This window comes from Dermacentor albipictus, chromosome 2, assembly GCF_038994185.2.
Source record: "Dermacentor albipictus isolate Rhodes 1998 colony chromosome 2, USDA_Dalb.pri_finalv2, whole genome shotgun sequence".
Classification (NCBI taxonomy): Eukaryota; Metazoa; Arthropoda; class Arachnida; order Ixodida; family Ixodidae; genus Dermacentor; species Dermacentor albipictus.
This window is the reverse complement of record NC_091822.1, coordinates 88,007,860-88,033,477: the sequence shown is the minus strand read 5'-3', so window position 1 is coordinate 88,033,477 and position 25,618 is coordinate 88,007,860. Positions and strand designations below refer to the sequence as shown.

Below are 25,618 nucleotides of genomic sequence, written 5' to 3'. Positions count from 1 at the left end.
CGCAGCACATTATGAGACAGCTGTAAACGGAAAACACAGTTTTTTTCTTCTCTCGAATATTTCATATCTTTGTAATACGGCTGTCTAGTTTAGCAAGATGTTTCCATCTCTCATAGCAGTTTGTCCTCACGCACAGCATACATGCGTACCTCATTCGTCGTCTCCTTCTACACCAGCTCATCTAACGGGTCTCTCGTGCACGTCTCCGCTGAGCGCGACTTCACGGAGAGCATGGGCGAAATGGAAGAGGAGTTCGCGGTGCCACTCTCTCCCAAGGTGGTCATCATGTTCGTGATCCACATGAGCGTCATGCTGCTCGTGCTGTATTACTTCTACCGGTACCTGGGTGAGTGCGCCTGACACGAACTCGGAACTTTCTATCGAATGCATCACCTCGGCGCACGTGAAGTGCGTCTTGCAACTAAACCATGTGATCTGGTAGAGATTGGTTTACCGAGTGCCGTTATCCTCGAGGTACACTAATAATGTCATAACGCATGGTGAAGTGAGGCGCGAATGGCTCGAATTGCGACATTTATTGCTATCAGCGTATTTGGGATACATCACAAACTTTCCGATGTCTGTGTCGGTATCTAACCGTTTTCCTTGCAAGCAAGCTTGGCTCACTGGGAATATGCCGCTCTTTAATTACAACAAAAAATTTCGTTAAACATTCTACGCTGCTGCGCGGAATCGAAGCCATGTCATGTATATTCAAGCACTCTTGTGTTAAAATATATATTGACACAAGAGTGTTTATGCAGGGTGTCCCACGTAACCTTAGCCGAACATTAAGAATATGCGAGTGCCACGTAGCTGGACAGAGCCAAGGTAATGTTGTGTGCCATCGCTTTGACGTACTCAGTTTTCTTTCTCACTCTACCTAATTATGTTATTAGTCCTAGTTAATTAATCAACTTCCCAAATATTATATTTATATGAAAAGTGTGAAGGGGAAAATTGTTGAGCAACTTGAAAAGCTCCCCATACAGCTTTCTGTTGCTCAATACGTGCTACGTAAAAGTTTTTTCCGAGCGTGAAGGAAATCCGTGAATACACGGACAGTGCCTCGAGCGGCCTGTCGCGCAGCAACTTTGCATGCATTTGCGGGCTACTTTCTTGCTCAGAAAAGCATTTTTGTGCAGCAAGTATTGAGCAGCAGAAATTTGTATCGGGAGTTTTTCATGTCGCTCTACTATTTTTTCTTTGATGCTTTTCGTTTAATTATTATATTTGATAAGTTCAATAATTAAGACTAATTAAAAAATCGTGGAATGGAAAAAAAATAATTTGAGCATCACCAAGCGACGGCAAGAAACGTGATTATTTGTCTGTCCAGCTGCGTGGCAATTACATATTTATTAAACTTTGCCTAAAGTTACGTGGGGCACCCTGTACATACAGCGCGTCCAGAAGCAGCCAGGAGAGAGCAGCCCAGATGCAGTATATTCCTCCTACATGAAGGCTGTCGGCGGCGGCAACGTAGTGTGTCACACTACGTTACTTCAATGCTAACCGCATTTATGCCTTCAGTCATCCTGAGGTGCTTTGTACTTGACCTTTTTTTTTTACATCTGCTGAGGTGAAAAAGCAAATAGAAGTGAATTGGCAAATGTGCGCCCACTCTTCTGAAACATCAGAACCATAAGGTACTGCATGGCTAAAAGTGCGAAAGGGAATCTCCAAAGACGTAGAATTGCCCGCTAGCTTAGAGCAAGAGAAGATACCTTTCCAGCAGATTCTGCTCGAAACGCACCATAACCCTACAATTCTAAGTGTTCTTGTTGGCGCTCCTTTTAAACTGGTTGGCATGATTCGACCGATCATGCCTCTACTACAGCAGTGAACTCAATTCATCCACTCAATGGCCTCCTTCGACGATTTCATATTGAGATACCCTTTTAGATTGAGGGTATTAGTAGCATTTGCGCAAGCTATATAAGTCAGTGCAACGTACAAGTTCTGGGCATTAGGTGCACTTCCAACAGAAAAATATGTAAACGTGGCGTTAGTATCGCTGTCAAACAAGTAATTGTAATATGTGGGGATCGAACGAATTAGCAATAATTCAACGCTCATACTTGCCATAGTGTGGCTTTAATGTGCATCATTATTCTAACATAACTTGCTAAGAGAAATATTGGTCCGTTTGCTCTGCTTGTTCTTTTATTTCTTTTTCGGCTAATATATATGCTTTTCATTTTATCCCTTTTTATTTTGATGTTTACGTATGCAAAGGGGACAAAAAAGCTACTTGAAGGTTTGTGCTAGTCTTTATTGCGCCTCCCCTATTCTCTGTTCCTTTAGTGCACTAACCTAGGTCAAAATCAGTATAGTCTGAATCAGAAATAGAAAGTGCACTGCAATTTAAAGCTACCAGAAGTCCTGCTTAAGCATACTGCATTCTAGAAGTCAGCTACCACTGAAACCTCATCTCATTTTTCGTGCAGTTCACTTGATCGTCATCATGTTCGCCTTAGCAGCGGCAGCAGCCTTACTCGCCTGCTTGGAGCCTCTCGTCAACCGGATCAACATTGGAACGTCCAAGTATGAGATTGCCAATTACTCTTGCACTTCATTGCAGCAAAACTTTTCCTGGAGACAGGCAAGTGTAGCTGACAGACTGAGAACGTCGTTGACATCACTGCTCACGTTTATGCAAAATATATTGCCTCTAAAAGATAACTTATATGGGACTTGTAGTTTCATAGTTTCAATTCCTTTCTTTATGAAATTATAAGAACAATAGGTAACTACTAGCAAACCTGACACCGATTTGCAACCACGAACTGTGTGTTTAGTACCTTCAGCTTTAATGACCACGCTTTTATTGTTTCGTTATTATTCTACTGTATCTCAACTGTGAGGATGGTTTCTTACGTGGCTGTTAAAATTTTGGCGCGATGTAGTAAATGAGGGTGTGCGATTACTAAAAATTTCATATGCGAATAGAATAGTTTCCGCTTTTAGATTTGTATTTGATACTAGACCTCACTATTTGAAGTTACCAAGCATTGGCTTCTTTCGTAAATGTAAGCAATTACAACACTTATCGAAGTGAGAGATGTTTTGTACCATTCAGCTGCAGGAGAGTCATTGTTGAACCGCGTCACCAGTTACAGCGCGAACACAAGGGCTACGTACCTACTGCCCGACAGTTCCCAGTCATTGAATAAAAATGGATCACCTCTAGGTAGCATGTATGCACGAATATATTGTCTCAGATTATATTTAAGCCAGTCTCACTATATGTGTATCCATTTAATTCGTTGAAGCGTGTAGCACTGTAGCACGTTTTTCCTTCAAAAAGGACATAGATGTAGGCGCATTCGTCGGCTTCCTTGTTTCATTACTGCCATTTCCTTGGCGTTAAAGGTAACTGAGAGTCGCTGTTCCTCATTTACTAGCTCTTCAAATTGCTCGGACGTCCGACTGCGAAGGCTGCTATAGACATATGTCAAATAATGTGTATCAGCCTTATTGTGTTACCAAATCATACTATATCTACAGCTTGCTTATAAATTAGAAAATGATTCATATACGATATGATATTCAGTTGTCCTTGCTCCAGAATATTCGTATTAATTTGGATTCAGGATTTTCGGCATTCGAACATCCCTACTAGCAAAGCTTTAGTACTTGTAACTTCTCACGGAAGGAAGAGCGCAGTAACCAACAGTTGTAGAATTACAAGGCAGCACTATTCGGCGCTCTCTTCAGATTGTGTTTATTTCGCGTAGCTTTCTATTACAAGTTTGACAAACTTGAGCAACCGGGCTACGTGAAAAGTTTTCATAGAAGCCGTTTTTGCGTCACGGCAAAATAAACTGGAAACAGGTTTTGTTTCAATGAACTGGAACGAACCTAATTCAAATGTGCTATAGCTACAAGGACTAACATCGAATAAGAATAAAAAAATGACAGTCGCATAAGTATCCTTACATGATTTGAATGCGAAAGCATTTACACTTGCCAAAGTTATCACCTTAAATTAAAGCTACACGCCTAATCCACCCTGCTCTAAATTGCTTCATTCTTACACTTCATCCACCTTAATCCACGCTGCTCTAATTTGCACCGGCCTAAATCTAACGCAATCCACTTCAACGCATTTTAATCCACATTTTTCCACTATACCACACCTTAATTCACTATATTTCAATTTTGAAAGTGGGCCACGGGTTTTCGCAGTGCGAGTCACAACAGGTCCAGCATCGGGGATGTGGCGTCATCAGTTGGTAATGTGGGTTTTCTTGCCACCCCGTGTTAAGGCCGGATGCTCGCCGGAATTTCCGCTTAATAGGCCATATAAAGCTTTTATCTCAAAACAAAAGACACTAAACCAAGCCATCAAGAGGGAAAAGACATGTATATTGACGCAAGCCAATCTCCTCGGAATGTCACCTCTGACGCGGAGTGTGACGCGGAACTCGCAGGGTCCCCAAGCAGCTGGCGTTTTGCTGCCAGGCGCCCATGGAGATACGAGAGGTGGCGCTGATGGTGGTCTCGTTCGGCGTGGCGCTAGCCTGGCTGGTATTGCGCCACAACGAAGCCGTAGGGTGGGCCCTGCAAGACATGCTTGGCGTCGCCTTCTGCATCCACATGCTCAAGTCTATACACCTGCCGAACCTCAAGGTGCACAATCCCGTTGCCGCTTATCAGTGGGGGTTCAGTGCCGTTGAAGAACAAGGCAGAAGCGTGCTTGACTTATGACATGGCTACGGCTCGCACCGATTTAGGCGCCTAATATTTCAGGAGATGCCGCTTTCATCTTCGTGTGCCGCCAACAGCGTGTCCGAAATAAGCAGTGTTGAGCAATAGTCAGCAAAAATAGGCTTGCCATACTGTGAACTATTAAGTAATGGTTTTTCGATGGGTGCTGAATCCAATAACACACCCGTACTTAAATTTAGGCGCACGTAAAACAAACCCAGGTAGTAGAGATTACTTCGGGGCCCTTCATCTATGGCATCCCTCATATGTCAACCTGTCAATGTACACGTTTAGAACATCGAATCCCCCAACTAAAATTGTACAATGGTGATGCTCCTTGCGAGTTCGCTGGTGCTCGGTCTCCCCCTTTTCCTCCGCTCTGCTCGGTCTGCGAGAATTTCTTTCGACTGAAATATTTCTTAAATTTTCGAGAAGAGCTGAGTACGCGCGCTGCCGCCGGCATTGTTTCAGCTGCTGGTCCTGCTGCTCTCCCTGCTGCTGGTGTACGACGTGTTCTTCGTCTTCATCACGCCTTTCCTTCGCGCGGTAAGCGATGCTAGCGACGCTACCACATCGGCACGGTGCGACTTATGAATCGCTAAGGAAGCATTAGTTGAGAACGTATCTACTTTCTGCGCCTTTTCCTGTCTAGCGCCGTTAAGGCATCGACGCGTCTACATTATTGTAGTCGGTTACCACCCAAATGCGCTTGCAGTGCGTGCCACGGGCTGTCTCCTTTATGCTGGAACGGCGTGAAAAGTATTTCAGCCCCAATTATAGATTGCGGCAATCGACGCTATACTCAAAGGAGAAACAACAGTAATGCCACCCTTGTTGTTGGCACTCTATGAGAAAGAACAGTTAGGCATTTCGGGGTGATGGGGACGCAGCCATTGGCGAAAGCGCCAGCCGAGATTTCGCTACCATGTAGTGCAAAGCACACTTACCTGTCGCCCATTTTTGTTCTCGTAATTTTCTGTATGATGCACGCCAAACGTAACGAAGTCGAAATCGAAATTATACAAATCTGGTGTTTCATACAGCACTCGGCCCTTCCATAATTCAACAAACGTCCCATTTATTCGAAGCATTTAGATTTGGATTGAGCCTTAATATGTGGAAAAGGGGCAAAATGGCACATTTTACTATGTCATTGATGAAATTACCAAGGCTTTGTCACGTGGGCTTCCTTCACTATATGAAAACTCTCTACACAGCATTGCCGTAACGCATAACCTGACAGCTGCCATCAGTTCTCGATTTCTAATTAAGCATACACGTGAAACTTCTCAGTATTCTCTTAAAACGGTAAAGGTTTCGTTTTACGCTGAAATTTAATCAATAACTGTAGCGGAGGTCAATGCCTTTGCGAGTTCAGGCTCTGTATGAAGTGTATCCGCCGAGTATTGAAAGTGCCCTCCGCATTTCTCCTTCCAGAACCGCGAGAGTGTGATGGTGGAAGTGGCGAAGGGTGGCAGCCTCCAGGAGTCGCTGCCAATGGTAGTGCGCTTCCCGAGGCTCGTCAAGGGCAAATACCACGCCTGCTTCCCGCGCAAGTACTCCATGCTCGGCCTGGGGGACATCCTGGCGCCCGGTGAGGAGCCGCCGTCATCTGCTGACAACAGGCGCTGATAAAGCTGTGCGTGGTTCCTTGCGAAAGCGTGTTTTTGCTTTCTGCCCGGCTGCAGCAAGGCAGGACAAAAAATTATTGTTACCGTGGTACAATGGCAACTTTATCTGCACCGTGCCAGAAGCTCACACGCATCGGCGATGATAGCGGGGACTTGCACACTTTTTGCGGCGCACTGCCTACTGTGCCGGACAAATAAAATGCAACAAGGCATCATACGCTTTTCCGTCGTGAAATTACCGCAATATCGCCCTTCTAAATTCTAAGCAACAATAGTAATACTGTCCCTGCGTCTGCAACTTCTTCGATACCACTCTCACAAATGTACTTTCCATTCGGCTCTATTTTGTGACTGCTAATTAAACACATGACCGACCACTTCTTTTTTGCAGGGCTTCTACTCTCTTATTGCCACGCGTTCGACCTTCTGTCCCTCGGAAAACGGTTTTACTTCTACATTTCATCTGCTGGTAAGTGGAAGCGCGAATATAACTCCCATGTCTATGCGACTTTATGTGGATCGACTGACGGTGCATTTATCAGCACTGCATCAACGCAAACGTTATCATCAGAACAGCCAACAAAGCTTGAACAATTGCCGGAAGTTCCGGAAAAAAATACTATAAATTTTTTGCAGTTTTTCATAGTAGAACTGCTGCAAACAAAAGAAAACAAACTAGCAAGCAAGACACACTCTTCTAACACATGTTGTAGCCACTGACGTGGTTGCCATTAACAGCCAACGGTGAGCGCGCACATTCGTTCCTCGGCGAGTCGTTCGAACGACTGCCGCATTGTGCGCCCCTCGCAAGGAACGCTTTGCAGTACCAAGTGCTAAGCGATCGAAAGCACGCTTTTTACGACTGCTCAAATCCATTACGCACCGTCATTCCGCAGACTTCTGCTGAGAGGGCATTAGTCATTCGCTTTGAAGCATTACTAAAATTAACCACGTGGGTCGATTGCAAACAGTTCGCAAAAATGTGCACAGTAATTTGTTTAACTTCCTTGCGTTTCATTGCTGCACGAGAACACGTGTTTTGACGTCCTCTCGATACTGCCGGCTATCCGAATGGATGTTCCTTAGAGCAACGATAATACTGATGATAATCAGTGGGGTTTTATGGCGCAAGGGCCATGGAAGGCCAAAGGGCGCCAGATAATGGTATGATGTAGTCTATGTAGCGGTCAATGTCAAGTGGCGCATGTTACGCAGCCGTAAAGTGGCCTAAAAGCGTAATAAAGTCAAATGTAAGACAAATAAAATGCGTAAGATATACGTTTCAATAAAAATATGACACTGATGCATGGGGCGTACACAGATATGCTTCTTTTTGGGCGAGTTGCTTCGTCATGAAACATATGGGTGAGAGCGCAAACACTAACACAAGAAGGGCGACACGTACACACAAGCACTGTGCGTACATGTTTCCTTCCTGTGGACGTCTGTGGCGCTGTTGCCCATATACATATAGACATGTTGGACAAAAATAAACGATATACTACGAAGAGGTGATATTCTATAATGTACGACTATCGAGAGCACTACTGCCCCATCAGGGCCCTTCGAGACTAAGGGCCTGAAGGCGTGCGCTGTACCAGATGCTACCGTCGCAACAGCGGCTTCTCAAGAAAGGCCGCGCTATTCGTCGAATTCTTCAGGCTGATAACGTGTTGTAAGCGCACTTCATTGAAAAATGCAATGCTGTTTTCCTGTTGAACAGTTGTTCCTTGCCAAGAAACATTGCCGGATGTAGAGGGAAAGGTTTTCTGTAAGCAGAGGGAAGTGCTTTCTTTTTTCTTTATCAGCGTCTATTTCTTGGCACTCCAGTAAGACGTGGATGAAGGTCAACCTCTCACTACATTTGGCACAGATGGGAGATTCATCGCTGGTCAACAAGTGGTTATGTGTACAGTATGTGTGTCCTATTATCAGACGAGTTAAGAGGGCATCGACTTTCTGTGATTTTGTTGTGGCCAAATGCTGAACTTTTGTTTAATTAGGTGGAGCCTATTAGACGTTTCAGCATCCCAGAGGTGTTGCCAATAACTTAGATTTCTCCACAGGAAAGGTTTCAAATCTATTGCTGCGACAGCTGCGGGCGCCCTGCGAGCTCTCGTGGTTGTGGATGTAACTAGTTCATCGGTGAAGATAATACCCTGAATGAACCTGTGGCCAAAAACCCGCCATATCACGACACGTTGTTCAGCTCCACAGCTAGTGCTCAAAAGTGAATAAAGTAAATTTTTAAAGGATTTCTGTGTTTTCGTAGAGACAATAATGCCTTAACTATATTCATTGAGTCTGTATATATTATTATCTTCTCTAAATTTATTTGTGTAATGTGCGTTATAGCCGACAATAACGCATAGGCCTTAGACTTAAAGACGCTAGTAAGTGGGTTCAGAACGTCTCATTCCAAAAATGATAGTCCAACTGTGGCATATCAAAGTCACATGCGATCACACGATCGCATGTGACTTTGATGCATCCGTGTGAAATTCCGTGCACGAGTATTTCGCTTGTAATTTAGAAAGTGCATTCGAATTCGTTCTTGTGGAGCGTCTTCGAGAATTACGATCTCCCAGTTCCATGGCGGTAACGTTCTTGCTGAGGTCTTCAGACGGTGTTCTAGAAGTGATACACCTATTTCTTCACTATTTCTTCAGGCTCAGCAAGAAGGCTTCTCTTAATGTGCGACGATGACTTAATAGCGTTGCGCACCTCATGTCATTGATAGTTGCGTAGAAAGGATGTTCGGGGTTGGAATGGACTTCCAGGAAATACGTAAAACTATAACATGATCTTTGAAATTCAAGTGACCACTCATTTGATTCCTCGTAGAGACCTGGTGCAGGACTTGTCCTGAAGGCGCCTGTGGCCAGGCAGATCCACAAATGAACAGCGCCCAGTATCTTTAGCGCGCTGGGCGGGGCAGAGTGATAGACCACAGTGCCATAATTCGCACGGGATTGTATGACGCTCTTGTACAGGTTTATCAGACAATTGCTGTTTCTGAATTCCCATGTTTTCTGAAAAAAAAACTTTCAGAATAGTAATTGTTTTTAGGCATTTATTCTTAATATATTTGATGTGGGTTATGAAGAATAGTTTGGAGTCAAGTACGACACCCACAAATATGTGCTCGATGAGCCGAGGTATGCGCTCTCCATTGAGTTTAATATTAGCGTCTGGGCCCAAACCTCTCCTCCACGTAAAAAGGATACAGGAGCTTTTCTGCGGATTTAACCTGAGCCTATTTTCATTCGCCCATTTCGACACCCTGTTCAGGCCACCCTGAGCCTGTCGTTCGTAAATTGAGAGAGTACACGATTTGAAACCTATTTGTACATCGTCAGCATATACTGAAGAAGCTATTGTATGTGGAATTTGTGACCGTAATGAATTCATTTTTACAATAAAGAGGGTACAGCTTAATACGCCACCCGGTGGGACCCCAGTTTTTTGGAGAAACGGCCTGCAGAAAGCATTACCAATTCTGACATGGAATAAGTGGTTAGATAAGTAGCTTGCTATAACCTTAAGCATCGTTAGACGAATAGCTATCTCTGACAAATCTTGCAATATCACGTAGCGCCACGTCGTGTCGTAAGCCTTTTTTATGTCGAGAAATATAGACAAAACTTATTGCTTGTGAATGAACGTTTCACAGGTGTTTGACTCTATGCACACGAGATGGTCGGTTGTAGAGATAACCTCCCAGAAATCAAAGTGATGAGGTTCAACGATTAAGTTAGATTCGAGGAAATGTAACGTACAACGATTTATGATCTCGCGTAGCTTGCAAAGACAACTTGTAAGCGCTGTCGGACGTTAACTATTATTTAAAGATGTTTCAATATGAAAACTACAATGGCCACTGTCCATGTTGAAGGGGGGTATCCGACAGCCCAAAAAGTGCTAATAGTGTTATTCTTATGTATTTCTGCAAGTTCTTGATCATGTCGTATACGATGCTGTCAGCTCAGGGTCCAGAGCTCTGACATGCATTCAATGAGGGTTTCAGCTCGCCAACGCTGAAATGACAGTTAACAGATTGATTCCGTTTGCATTTCCGATCCAGGGCTCTACATTTCACTATTTCGTTATATTTAAGAAGCGACTGGGAATAAACAATTGAGCTCAGTGTGCTCCCCACGGCGTCTGCCTGATTTCATAGTCTTGCCTTGATCGTCTACCAGGGGTAATGAGTGGGTTTGCCTTCGCAGCCCATCCCGAACTTTCGCCTCCCTGTGCAGTAATTTATGCTTCAAAGAAAACTCTCCCAGCTTGTTTTCCTAGCTTGCCGTAGCGTCTGCCTTCCCAGGAATTTAATGTGATTTGACTAGATCAAATTTACAGCAGTCGGCGACTGACGGAGTATGCCCCATGTTTTATTTTGTTGTTTGTTTGTTTGTTTGTGTATGTGTGTGTGTGTGTGCGCGCCTGGCTGCGATCTTCATTCCACCAAGGAATTCGTCATTTTTACGCGCTGTGACTAGTTTGGGGAATGCGTTTCTATGCTGCGTCAATAATAGAACCGGTAAAATACGCTGCTGCGTCATCTGTAATAAATTCGCTGATAAAAGCTCGGGATAAAAAGTCGATTCCTTAAAAAGTTTCCAATCGGCAGAGGCTAGTTTCCATCTAGGGACATGAGGAAGGGAGTCATCTTGTTTTACCATGCTGCGCAGGTTACTCAAACTTGGCAGTTTTGGGGAACTATGGCCAAATCTTTGACATTTGAACCATCTCATGGGGTTTGGCACGTATGGCCTGCCACGGATCTTGACATAGCCTGCTTAGATAGTTTCGGGACACAAGCCAGAGCCGAATGAGGTGCTTTATTGCGATTTCTTTGTCATGCCGCCCAAACTCGATTCTCTTGGCATTGATTAGGTTCGGGTCGCTCAAGCCTTTAGATGTTTCGTCTCGGTGAGTCCTAGCAAGTTTTCGTCTGAAATGACACCACGGGTGGTTTTCAGTGTACAGTGTGCGGTAATAGTCGGTGGAGTGTTCCCAAAGGAGACTATATTTGGCCGCATTTCGTGTTGCTTCTTAGCGCGGAGTTTCAAAAGGAGGTCACCGCTGGCCAATTTCGTAACCTTATGGCCTCTTTCAGTAGCACCAGAGAGATATTTCGCCATAAGGAACGGTGAGATGACTCTGTTTTTCCTAGTCTTCAGTGTTGATTACATGATAGTGGGGGAAAACCTGAGTTTGGCTCCCCAAAAATTTGAATACTTCTTCGGTGCGCCCCCTTTCCTGGGGGCGATCAGGGAGTGGTGGAAAGCTGCTAGCCATATGTGGGCGTGTGCTTTTCTGCAGTAACGCGAGCCATTCTCCATAGAGCCCAAGGAGACGCCGCAAAACATCTAAAACGAGCTGAGCGAACGCCAGCTGTACGTTGCTGCTATAACCTAATATGATATAACTTACGTTGCTTATGTCACACATGGTTAACGCGCACTGCCTAGAAGATCGAGCTTAGGTATATAGGAGAGAGAAGACAGGAAAGACTGAAAGTGAGCGAGAAAGACGAAGGTTGGAGAGGACAGAAAAAGGCCACTACCCATTTCCCCAGGATGAGTCAGTCTGGGGCTGCGATCTACGTGAAGCCGAGGCCAAAGGGGTGTGTTGCCTCCGCCGATGGGCCTTAGAAGTGAAAACACTCGGAATCCCCTCATGCACAAGAATGCCCTTTTCCCCGGACTCGGCTAAGCCGCGCACGGTTAAACGCGGGAAGGGCCAAACCCTTTGTTCTCGGGACCGTAGTGCCTCCATACACCAAACGCCTCCTGACGCAGACCCCCCTGCGGGGTGCAGCAGGCGATGATCTCCTTCGGGTATCTTTACAATAGCTGATTTTCGCAATAATTTCTTCTCCTACGGTAGTTATTAGCTATATTTAGACCGAACCTTAATTTGGAGGGCCTCGACACCCCAGAAGAGGGAACACGTTCTAGTTGTACTGTATTCCACTTCTGCCTACAAGCTAATAAAAAAGCACTTACGTGACGTATAGACATGACACAGGAAGTGTTTGGCTTCTCCCAGCGTACGGCGTGGGCATGGTGGCGACGTTCATGGCGCTGCACCTGATGCACATGGCTCAGCCGGCGCTTCTTTACCTGGTGCCGTGCACGATCGTGCCTACCGTTGTCACCGCCTGGTACAAGGGACACCTCTTCGCCATTTGGAATGGTCTACGGGTGAGGGGGGGGGCTCGACGCATCAATCATTATGCCTTACTTATCTTTGCATTCGTATACCTTGTGTTTATTTGTTTATATATAACATTTGTTTAATCTGCCCGAACTAACTGAAACGAACGAAAACAAAACAACAACAAGTAGCGTAATTACGGGCTTGGCCATTCTTATGCCCTTCGAGTACCTGTTATCTCATTTTGTACTTTTTATGCACGTGTTTTGTGGCCGAAGTAGGATGCTCATAAAGGCCATAAAAACGTGGTTGCTCGGGAATTGATTGTCAGTCCTTTGAATCGGTAGTAGTGAAGAAATTCCGCAAATGCCATGAACAAGCTTCGCGAAATCATGTGACGATATCGATTTTCATCTTTACCTGAAATTTTCAAAGAAGGCTCCTTCAAAACGGGAATCTTTCTCCTTGAAACATCAACTTCGGACACCGCAGACACACTGCGTCATTATCAATGACGAATAAGTATCTAGAACGCCAAGCTCCTCCTGTACTTAAATGTTTAATAAACCACCACGATTTCATATAGCATCAATTCTCGTAGGAAGCGTAAGCGTTCTGGGCTTCCCCTTTTCATAGCGGAATAGCAATTCGAATTAAAATTACAATAAATTATGCAATTTTATTATCCAACACCACAATCTCATTACGAGGCACGCGCTAGTAGCGGACCCTGGAATAACTTTCACTACCTGGGATGTTTAACGCAGTGTGTAAGAACGAAAAGAAAACCGAAACGATAAAAGAAAAAAAAAGCGCTATATTTTCGCCCGAAACGAAAACGTACCCGAAACGTTCTTTATTATTTTGTTCCTGAACTAAACCGAAATATTTTTAATTGGTTTTTGTTCAAGGCGAGAGTCGGCAATCTGAAACAACTGACTTCAGGCAACGTCAGAATTAACGCGCATATTTCAAGCAGGGGTAGGGCTAGCGATAGCAGGTCGAGCGCTCCACTAATCTGAGTTTGGCACTCGGTGCGCTAGCAGATGGGCTTCGTAGCAAAACCCAGAGCTCGCGCGCTGAAGAGCTTATCGTTTCGTTTTTTGCGGGTACAGCGTTTCATAGCTGAAATTTTATTGTTCCTTCATGTTCGTTTAAGGTCTAAAAAAAAAGGTTACGGCGCTAAGCAGACGAGCATGAAGCAAGACACAAGCGACAAATATGGGCGCCAACTTTCAACTGTTTATTCACCAGAACCCACGCAATCTTATACAAGAAACCTAGGTGAAAACTAATCAAAGTAGAGATAAGCATGGGTCATGGGAGTCAACACTGCTCGTAAGCCACTGATCTGCACTGAATTATCATGGCCGGTACTTATTAGCACGCGTGCATTACAGGCGTAATCCGAGAATCTAACCAAATATGCCAGCTGCACATTCTGATCTCAGCAGCGATTATAGGGTATCATATATGGATGACATTTCTTTCTGTCTAAATCGTAGTGACGGCATGCTAACGCACTTATTTCCTGCTCTTCTTATGAAGAAAGACTCGATTATCCCCCTTTCAGTGCGGTTTCTTGCTTTCTGCAAGGTGTATATTGGACAAACGGGCCGATTCTTCAACGATCGAGTGAGAGAGCACAGCTTGGCGGGCAACAGCAACATGGGCGGCCACTTGGCAGGCCAATGCCAGCGCTGTGGTTGTATGCCAATCCTCGACAGAACGACCTTTCAAAGGAAAGCAAGAAACTGCACTGAAAGGGAGAAAACCGAGGCTTTCTTCATAGAAAGAGCAGGAAATAAGTGCTTTACCATGCCGTTACTAGCATTTAGTGAAAAAGAAATGTTATGCATAAATGACAGCCTATAATCGCTGCTGAGATCAGAACGTGCAGGTGCCACGTTTTGTTGGATTCTCGGATTACGTCGGTAAAGGGCGCGTGCTCATAAGTGCCGGGCATACTAATTCAGTACAGATCATTTGCCTACGATCATGTGAGCCCTGCTTATCTCTACTGTGATTAGTTTTTACGTAGGTTTCTTGTATAATATTGCGTATGTTCTTGTGAATAAACAGTTTGACGTTGGCGCCCGTATGTGCCGTTTGTCTCTCATTTCGTCCTCGTCTGCTTAGCGCTGTAACCTTTGTTTTTAAGTGATGAATCAACTAGCTCAGCAACAAGTTTTGTTAAATCGTTTAAGGTTAACTTTTTGAGAAAATAAATACTATGTTTTGACGAGGTATCGTTAAGGGCCCCGTGTGGCAGAAAATCCGGTGTCGGCCTAGGCGCCGGTGTCCGCGGTCGAGAAAATCCTCCCGAACCACGCATATCCCATAACGCACTCAAGTTCTTCATCTAGAACTAAAGTTTCTCATACGTTGTCTTACGTCCTTTACAATGTTATTCCTCAGAATTTGGAGAATGACAGCCCAAAAACAAATGCTATGAAAGAAAACACCGACAACGCATGTCTCTTACGTTAAATTTTCTGAGACTGAATATCGAAAGTGCGAAACAATAACAGAAGGTGGTCCCACCCAAGAGGCCACGTTTCTGCCAGTAATCTTGCCTTCCTGCCCAGATTTCGCCGCCAGCGAAATCCCGGTAATCATTACGATTACGTAAAAGCTGCAGCTTCCCGGAAGCCTGAGAATCGGTCAGGAATCTTTGAATGCTACTGCGTTCCACTCTTAAACGCGAAGCTTAAGCGTCCTCCCCGTCTTTTTAACGTTACTTTGCTTCGAAAATTTTTGCGTGCGAACGAAAATGGTTATGAACCGTAATGGATTCTTTCTTTTTTTTTTTTTTTTGTCCCGGAGCAGAACTGGAACGGAACGTTTTTCAGCGCAACAAAACTAAAACCAGAACAAAAAAAAAAAGTCGTGCTGAGACGCTGTTTTAACGCGCACCCAATGCTTGCCACAGGAGCGCTCTTGCATTGCGCCGGCAACAGAATGCGACCGTCGCAGCCTCGAGCGAGCAAATCAAACAAGCCCGCAAGCGATTACGCGGAACAGAGGCAACACCGCAAAGCCAATAAAGCAGTGGATGCAAGCATGCTGGGCCGACTGTCTCAGAGCATGGATTTTACGATTTTCGATTTTCAGTATTAGCTCTCGGCGAGGTTTCACTGGTTTCACTGCCGCTCTGCCCTTAAATGAAACTATGCGTATAGCAGTCAGCGTAGATAGGTTAGCGTCGCTGTGCTCTCGAGCCAATGTTTATTTCATTTTCTTTATCCGGCAGCACCCTTCGTGCGAATTTTGTTGGTTGATATTTAAAAATTGCCTCGTCAGTTCCCTACATCGCTTACACGTGAAGACAAGCAAATGACACCATAAAGCATATGTGCAGGTGCCGCCACCTAACGGAAAATTGCGCAACATAAAGGGTGATGGTGCGACCCTCTCTCCCCAGAGGGCGAAGCAATCGCGCTGGCTGGTGCGGCCTTTGCGCAGTGTCTTTTTCCCCTCCAATTGGGGGTAAAAGACTGCGTGATTTCGATTCCAGATTACTGGTATACCTGTCTTTTTTTCTTGTACACTACTGTTGCAATTTAGGTTGTCATGTTACTATTAATTAAACAATTATTATTTACTCAAACTAATCTGAAACTTCGTAGGCTCGGATGCTCTGCCTAATATTTGCCCTCGTAGCTGTCCAATGAAACAAAAGCTGCAGATTTGCATTCACATTTCATGGAGAAGTTGCCACTTTGCTCTTGACTCGCAACACGCATAGCTGAAGAAGTGGCCAATAATAAACGATATTCTCCGTATTCAAAACATAGTTGCATTTTGTTACTCCTCTCGAAACTTATTAAATTAGTATGAAGTTAGTACTATAGAAAAGTAGGGCCGTTGAAGCCAGTCAGCTTCGGCATGTATACCTCAATTGGCCAATCTTTGAGAGAACTGCCTGCCAACAGTAAATCGGCGGCCGCATTTCAATGGGGGTGAAATGCGAAAACACCGTGTACTTAGATTTAGGTGCACGTTAAAGAACCCCAGGTGGTCGAAATTTCCATAGGCCTCCATTCCGCATGCCACATAATCAGGAAGCGGTTTTGGCCAGTAAAACCCCATAATTTCGGGTTCGGGTGCCCCCCTCCCCCCATTTTGCTCCCTTGGCTACGCCTTTGAATGCATCACTTAAAGTCACCTTAACACCGTTTAGCCTTCAGCCACTTGGTCACAGCTGATGGACCTTTGAAATAGAGTGGACTGTTCAAGATGTCCTTAAGCACAACAGCTTACGGACGAAGCAAACTGTTTGTGTAGATCGTATTGCCTTCAACGTGAAGTGATGCGCAGAAATGCTAGGATGAACCCAAGAAATCGTGCTTACTTTGCCTTCCGAGTGTACATGGCATAACTAGAGTTGGGAGAACCTGGACAAGAACACTTACAAAACCTAGACAAACCCTCTACTTAAAACACCAAGAAATCGGGACACGTTTTGTGACAGTGCATGAAGAATTAAATTACGTTTTTTTTATTGTCATCATAATGTTTATCATATTCTGGCCACCAAAACGCATGCTGCTTTATTCTCTACCACTGACGTAAATCATTAGGAACATCACAAGCGGCGTCTCGATAAAACTCGTGTCTTTTGCCCTTTGAGATATTGTTGAAGTTAGCTGGGGAACAAGAGCTCCGCTTTGGTATAAATGCATAGTTATCAATGAATCTCGAGACGGCATAAGTGTGCCCGCACGTGTCAAGAGCATATAATGTTCGCAGGGTAGGAGCTAAGAACCTAAAAGTGGCCCAAACAAATTCTGCTCTTTATTCTTGCACGCCCTCAGCGTATGCAACATTGCGGGACATGATAGACAGCCAGTGGCGTAGCAACAGGGGGGGGGGGGGGAGGTGCCGGGGGGCCGTGGGCCCCGGTCGCAAGGGGCCAGTGGGGGGAGGGGAGGGGGGTCATATACGCCTGAAGACACTCCTCTTTCCACCGGCTTGACTGGGCGCAAATTGCAAAGAATGCTCCGGTATCCAGTAGCCAGAGCTCATGCAATCGATGCGTTGCGCCGCAGAATTGTCGGCTGCAGCTCTATCAACACCCCACGAACTAATTTCACGAATGTGCGAGCTAAAAAATTTAATTCGCGAAATGGTCGCTAAACTATTCGCCTTAGTGAAACGTTTCATGTGGTGTGCGTTCGTGCTGTGCGTTCATGCTGGGAGCAGGAGTCGCTAAACATACAGTGAGGCGTAGTGCGGCGTTGGGGCTCTTGGGTCCCTCTTCCGTTCAGAACGCGCAGCGAAGACGAACAAAGACAGCAGCAAGAGGGCGTTCAACCAGCGCTCCCGGCGCTCGCGTTTACGGCGAAGCGTTCGTTGAGAGCGACGTTGCATAAGTGGGGCCGTAAAAAGTCGCGAATGGGATTCTCTGGATCGTCTTCAGACTCGGATCGGCCGAAGAGTTTGGCGGCGTATGACTCGACAGGCTGTAGTCGCGGGCCCGCCGCGATGTCCGGCTCGCTTTTACTTCCCCTCTCGCGCTCGCTCCGAGAAGATGTTGCGAAACCTGCCGTTATGTTTCACGCTTTCCTTCTTACCCCGAAAGTTTCAGAAAACTGTTGTTGTTGTGTGACTTCATGTCACAAGTACAGTGTCTGTATCAGCTGCACAGAATTTTATTTTGATAAAAAGGTGAATATTGTAAGGATATTTCGCGATCGAGATCCTATGAAGTTAATGTCTTTTTGTGATTACTGGGAACTCGGTAGCGCGAAAAATATGGCAGATAAGTAATAACCATATCCCTAATAATCCCGTAATTAGTGCTTATATAGGAAGCACTTCAATTCGAGAATCGAGGACTAAAAGTCATATTATTCACTCAACAAAAACTTCTTAAACAAAATCGTTTTGGGTGCTACAACCTACAGTACTTTGGCACTGCGGGCGGCACCCAGTATATGGCAGCAGCGAAAGAAATATGAAATAGTGGACCAGTGACGTTGATCCCTTAATCCTCTCCATTGCGAGTGCAGACCAACAGTAGCGCAAGCTTTCACTGGCACGGGCTTCATCGCGGCCTTTTCGTTCTTTTTTTATGGCGCGCCAAGAATCGACGCGAAGCGTGCTCTATTCTGTTCGCAATCTTGCGGTGGTACCGCAGCTCGGATAATCACGTTTGTCTGTATAGCAGCAGATGAAAACGAGGCTTTATTGATCAGAATGAAGAGAACTCGTAATTGTCATAGCATTGGCGCCCGCGCAGCGGGGAGGCAGGCAGCGTTTTCTAATAGGGTGGGGAGATCAGCGTCACTGACAAACAATTTAGTTTTCGTTCAGGGCTGCCCACAGACAAAATACTGCGTGCCATAGTACCTGCGACGATTTTTGTGATGTTGTTGTTGGGCAAGATATGAATGTCGAGCTTCAATTTCGCAAATGCAATATTGGCGCTAAAATTGGTAATTAAAACTTTATTATAAAGATATCTATTGTTACTTGTGACGTAAGTCATGTTTTCCACGATGCCGCATTTGTATTGGCTGCTAAGCCTTACAGTCTGACAGAAGATGTGCACATGGGCTTATTACACGTTATCAGTGCAGCACCCTGTGTTATTTGGCGCAGGAAAAACAGCGTGTATATTTGCTGCATTCGCGATCTCTGGGAAAGAAAGCGAAGGAGAGGGGGACCCGGGGAACGTGATCGGTATCCAAGGCGGCGGTACTAGTGCTGAAACCCGGAAATTGTCGATATCCTCGCCTTCCTCGACTACATTAGGGGGAGGGGGGGGGTGGTGACAGAAGACCTATGGGCCTTGGGTGCCAGACGACCTAGCTACGCCACTGTAGCCAGCCCCATCGATAGCCGTTGAATGACTTCAGGCCATCGTACAGTAGTATTCCGTGCAACATGCACTACAGTGCACACAAGACGCAAGGCATTGCGTGCCAAGATGCAATAGTCGGACAGATATACGGCAGACCTCCGACTTTTCTTTAGTGAGTACGTGGAAGGAAAAGCAACTACGTGTGGCGATAACTCAACCTTTCACTGAAAGAGTCGTTCTGGAAGCGAATGCATGCCCGTCATGAGCCACTTTGACAGATTCACGGCAGACCTCCGACTTTTCTTTAGTGATTACGTGGAACAAAAAGACACTACGTAGTGGCGATAAACTCAACCTTTCACTCAAAGTGTCGTTCTGAAAGCGAATTGCACACCCGTCATGAACCACTGTGGCGGGCTCCGCATGACACCTGATGCAGATGAAATAAATATGGTAATTTCATAGTTCTTCGCATTTCGGAGGAATTACAAAGAGTGTGCAGCGCAGGTGATTCAGTCGCCAAGGGCACATAGGTTGAGGAAACAATTGGGGCTCCCTGATAAGACTGAAACCTACATATTATACCTGTCGTTAACTTAAAACCCATATTACATGCAATGTATTGGCTATGTGAGCACGAACGCATTTAATAAATCCCTGGAAACACTATAGAAGACCTGGACCTCCAAGACAATTCATAATTTTTCTGGACACCCAATGTAATTTCTGTACTTTTCAGGACACCGAAGTTGCTGAAAGCCAGGTGCAAGCGGTTTAGAAGATGTATGTACGTAGCTGACATAAGCTTCGGGGTATTTTACGAAACCCGGACATGTGCCAAGGTGCAACTTTAGATATAAGTGACACAAGCAATCCGATAACGACACATGCTTCAAACGAACTGGTAAACGTTTATGTTGCGTGAAGGGTGATTCGTGCATTAGAAACTACGGTAGAAAACGATCCTATTTGCGAACTTAAACTGAGATACGAATTGTAAGCCTTATAAAACTAATTCGACACTTTTGCACATCACTTAGCAGTGCTGACGCTCGTTCACAGCATGAGATGGCGACAGGTTGCGTCCCGCGTGGAAGCCACGGTAGAATGGAAAACTCGCGAATTCGCAAATGCACTTGTGCACCTTCGCAGACAATGATGGTTTGCCTGTTCCGCTGTTCCACTCGCTGACGAGAGGGCACCACACTATTTTATAAAGAACTTTCTCTGCTTCCTGATACGGGTCGCATGCATTTTTCGTTCGTTTTCTCTTTTGTTTAGTCAGTTCAGGGATACGATGCAAACGTTTAGGCCGGTCAGTGTGGCCGCAATATCACTTTCAGTCAGTGCTTTGTCCCCAGCATGAACGAATTTTTTCTCCGTGGAAGAATACAATAGCAAAAGAAAAATGAAGGAGTGGGGGGGGGGGGGGGCTGTCTATGATCCACAGAGTACCGCGAAAACAAAACACGTGATCTTCGAAAAATTTAGTCACTGTAGCATATGGCAAAGTGAGTGAAGGGGAAAGCCTGTGCGCTCAAGAGACATCCATTAAATTACTTGTTTTCTCCCACTAAAGGTCCTGCGGTTGAGTTCCTTAATTCAGGCTACCTTAATTAACTGTGCCCTCATCAGCTTGGCCCTAACTAACACCAAGACCATGACCAAAGACCATCGAAGGTCGAGGCTTCAACTCCCACCAATGGTTGTGGAAGGCCGTGGGTTCGAGTGCTTTATTGACTCTATAATAATTAACTGTGCCTTAATCAACTTCGCCCTTATTAACACCAAAGGTCGTGGGTTCGGGTGCCTTAATTAACTATGTAATTATTTGTGCTTCTTGTTGCACAATTAGCGGCAATGATCTGGCAGCGACGTCGAAGGTGACGACGACGAACGCACAAGCAGTGGCACCAGCGCTCCAATTTTCTGTACTTCACAATGCGACCTTGAAACATAGAGTTCTAAGGCCCCTTTCGCTTTAAAATACTACACACGTTTAAGCATGCGAAGTGTATATGGGCCAACTGTGAAGATGTGCAAGAGTAAAGGCTGCATTTTAGTTTTTTTAATATCGTGACATCGATGCGTTGCTAAAGAAATGGCCGAATTGGACGTGTTGTCTCAAGTCACGTTATACGTTCGCTTTGTTTGACTGTACCGTTTGACAGCAAGTCAGTGTGAACGAAGCATCCAGCATTCCATCGAAACAGCACACAAGACCTGCCCGTCGCACATTGTGAGATATGGACCCTTCATTGCAGCTCGTTGAGCTCACGAGAGGCCCATACAAAAACCTTTATTTCTTTAGTTCATCAGTTAATCCGTTTTACAAAGTTTATATCTGTGTAACAATTGTACAGTGCAGTGAAGCTACTCACAGATGTTTCCTTGATTCGAATGGTTTCTTAGCAGTAGGGTGTTGAATGCCCCGTTACAACACGTTGCATACTCGGAAATGAATTCATCAAGTACTGCAAAAACGCCTGATCATTTCAAACACGAAGAAAGTAAAAAAAAAATAAAGTAAATAAAAATTCGCACGTGCGATAACAATTCCATTTCCACAGCCGCGAGTTTCCGTTATAAACGCATTAAGAACTCGAAAGAACATCCCTAAAGTATCAGAATGGGCCGAAATAAATTTGCACGTCAATTACCAACCAGAAACACGGTGGTCGATTCCCTTTTGAAACACGTTAGGTAGACGGAAGAAATTTAATCAAGAACGGCTAGAAAGTGCTGTTGACTATAATGCGGAATAGCACTAAAATGTAACGGTATATACACAAAAATTTTCATGAGGAATAAAACAAATACCTACCGCACATTTTTTTGGATTGGTCCACTCAATATAGTTATTTTACTCCAAGCCAGAGGGTTCCTGGAATAAGGGACCTTCCCACTTCGACTGACAAGCCACTGCTTCAAATAAAGGTTTCATCTTCTCTCTCTCTGCGCAATGTGCGTTTCTTTTTTTCTTTTTTGTCAATCGAATACATTGTGTATCACTTCGTGTTTTATTCAATGTCAATATATAAACTGATCTGCGTGGCAGGCGAGCACAAAAGTAACTCACACACGGACGGGATCCTCTTTGTGTGTGTGTGTATTCTTTCCGTCGTCCTCTTTCCGCGGAGTCATCTAGGCAGCTACACACGAAAAACCCGTTATGCTACTATTATTCGTAAGAGAAAATTTCAGCCAACCTTGACGCTGGACAAACTATTATCGAAGGCAACCGGACAACGGCAAAGAGCCACTACGAAGACATGTTCTTTTTTTATTCGGCTTCCACGTAATTACTTTGATGCGCTAAGTAAAGCTCAGCAATTTCTTATTTCTTGCTTACGTTCTGCCCGCAGCTTCCCACCGCGCCGCCACCCTCGACAACGGGGGCGCCCGACAACAGCCGTTCCCCACCCAAGAATGAGCGGTGCCGCACTCCCAACCAGTCGGAGACCGAGGAGCTCATCCCTGAGGAACCCACGGACCAGGCGGGCACCGGAGGAGGGCACAAGAAGTCCCGTCGCAGGAAACGGTCGCGACGCACCTCCGAAAGTGAGTTTCTACACAGCTGTGGTGGGGCTGTTGCTACTAAAAGAGCTAGATGCAAGGCACACAAATTAACAAGCGGGAGCACTCCCGTTCGTTTATCTGTGTCCACGCTCTGACCACGCATTAAAAGCGCACCCAATCACACTATGCAATTCGAACTTCTCCAAGAAGCAGCACTCTTAACTTATATATAACATTGCCCTCTACTAAACAGATTCTACAATGGTAACGAGAGCGAAACGTGATGAAAGTATCAGAGCACGAGACTACACTCTCAAACTACAAAGTTCCTGATGTTCTAGAAGTTATCCCGTCACAATTTTTGTAGCTTTCATAATTTTTTATCTTGGTGTCATTTGTTTTATCTTCCGGAGAAAGAGAAATTCGCCATACCGATTTAAGGAGTTGTTATGTACAATAAAACCTCGTTATAACAAAGTTCAAGAGGGAGTCAGGAATACTTCGTTATATCAATTACTGATGTTCTGCATTATAAATCTTTATGATTTCAAAGAGAACTTCACATCGTTATACACATGCAACCAAACCTAACCTGACTGCTTATTGTGATAATTAGATAGGAGAGTCATGTTAAATGGTTCATTAGAGAAGCTGAGTACTCTGTATGTACCGTATGAACTGTTTTAATACAAAAAGGCGTTAAGAAAATGACATTTGACTGATGCGGCGACGCTTTCATTAGTAATAGTTCTTCCACCACAGCCGATCATGATGGTCGAGTAGCCGTGGCAGGCAATTCGCTAATTACCTAACATTGGCTGATTAACTTTTGAATAGCTTTTAACTGCTAAATTTAACGTTCATGTTGCAGTCGTAGCATTGGCGCAGGACGCCGCAAATCAGCAAAAAACAAAGAAGCAATCAAGCCGATTTTGAGAACGCCATCCGTTTTGAGACATTCTTTGGCAAAATTTCCCCTTTGTCCCTCCTACACCGAAACTAAATTCCATGTAGGGTTTACACTGGTATTTAAAATGAGATCGAGTCTTACGCTCTGGACCATTTCATACGCCGTGTAAGTTATGCTCTTCCCAATACAGGTGCACCGAGCTTAAAAATTATTTCGCGATGGTCTCTCAAATCAGTTGGAGTAGGCATGTGACATTAACATGTGACAAAAAGGTTCTGAGTGCGCTCCACGTTGCAACAAAACATAGGACGACTTTACACGAAGCAACGTGAATTGCTATAGAAGTCGATTTTGTGTTTTACCTGCGTGCAGTACGCGCGATACATCTCCATCTTCGACCGCACAAAACATCTACTCCATTTCGACCGTGCACAGACAAGAACGGCAGTCACATATAATGCTCACATTCATATACTCACTTACAGTTAGGACAATGTCTACACTTTGCTTCTTAGCTATCTAGTTACATGATCTGGCTGCGCTTTCTTGCCGTCATTGCCGTTGTGCACCACATACTATCGCGTTCTCATTTACGAGCTCCTAAGTTCGCCGGAAAACCATTCGTGAACGGATTGTTTCAGGTACCTAGGGCATGACGTGTTGCTCAAGGTGAAGCAAAGGACAGGACCGGTCAGGGCCGAAAAGAAGACAAAGCCACAATTAGCGAGAGTTACAGAGCAAGCAAAGAGCGAATGTGCAAAGCATCAGACGAACACAAGCGCTAAACTTCCAACTGAGCTTTATTCCGCCAGAGCGCGGCAATAGGTAGACGAACGAAAAACTCGACAATTGTGATATACGAAAGAGCCCAAACCACTACCTTTTTATGACAAAGCTGTCGCATAATCTTAAAGGGACACTGAAACGACTTTCACGATTTTGTACAAACGTACCGTGTCTTTAGGGTAGGTCCTTCTGATCAATGAGTGACACATTTAAGCGCTCTGCTTAAAATTTGTAATGTATTACAAGGTTTTCAAAATGTACATCGTTACCGATCGCAGCGGCGTCGTTTCCACGAGTTTTAATTCACCCCGTACCCTGCCACACAGTGGTTGCGTGTGACGTCAGTAGAGCGAGCTATCTGATTCGCTACCAATGCTGCGTCGTCAGTAATTTTTTCAGCAATATGGTGAATAAACGCTGGCCGTTATAGTTTGAATGCTGCTTAATTTGTCTCCATAATAAAGCAACAAAAAACAGAATACGCAAGGACTATTTATCACTACACTCAAGCACTTCCGGCACAGAGTAAGTGTCATGCATCTGCTTGAGTTACAACGTGCTGCGCGTGCTGAGGCGAGCCGCGTGGTCAGTGTTTGTCTCAGGCTTCTTTACGCGAGGACCATGAATCCCCCTTCTCAGTTGAAGTGAATTGAATTCTCGGGTTTTGCTTGCCAAAACCGCGATTTAATATGAGGCAGGCCATAGTGGGGGACTCCGGATTAATTTTGACCACCAGGGGATCGTTAGCATGCCCATACTGCAAGGTATATGGGCGTTTTACATTTCGCCCTCATCTAAATGTGGCCGCTGCAGTCGGGATTTGATGCCGCGACCACGTGCTTAGCAGCGCAACACCATAGCCGCTGAGCCACCGCTGCGGGTCACTCTTGTGGCCGTGGAGCGCTGCAAATCTATCGATGGGCTACCTGTCCAGCTGCGACATCGAGTCCCTCTGCAAGGCAACGGGCGGGCAGAATAGCTGCAGTGCACCAAGCCCACGCCTTTACGGCCGTCGCTTCGCACCGGACGATTACAACCATAATAGCCTGGCTCGGTCGGCCATGCGGCTATGCGAAGAGGTTGTTA

At 45.1% G+C, this 25,618-nt stretch overlaps 1 protein-coding gene across 1 annotated transcript in view; it reads left to right on the top strand.

Annotated features, from left to right (window-relative positions):
- LOC135901004 (signal peptide peptidase-like 2A) overlaps nucleotides 1-25,618 on the top strand; it is a 50,182-nt gene that overhangs the window by 23,138 nt on the left and 1,426 nt on the right. The window contains exons 7-14 of the mRNA XM_065430632.1: nucleotides 177-346; nucleotides 2,451-2,547; nucleotides 4,437-4,635; nucleotides 5,185-5,259; nucleotides 6,151-6,307; nucleotides 6,736-6,813; nucleotides 12,402-12,556; nucleotides 22,683-22,878. Of these exons, the coding sequence (XP_065286704.1) occupies nucleotides 177-346; nucleotides 2,451-2,547; nucleotides 4,437-4,635; nucleotides 5,185-5,259; nucleotides 6,151-6,307; nucleotides 6,736-6,813; nucleotides 12,402-12,556; nucleotides 22,683-22,878 (1,127 nt within the window). The remainder of the gene's footprint in view (nucleotides 1-176; nucleotides 347-2,450; nucleotides 2,548-4,436; nucleotides 4,636-5,184; nucleotides 5,260-6,150; nucleotides 6,308-6,735; nucleotides 6,814-12,401; nucleotides 12,557-22,682; nucleotides 22,879-25,618) is intronic.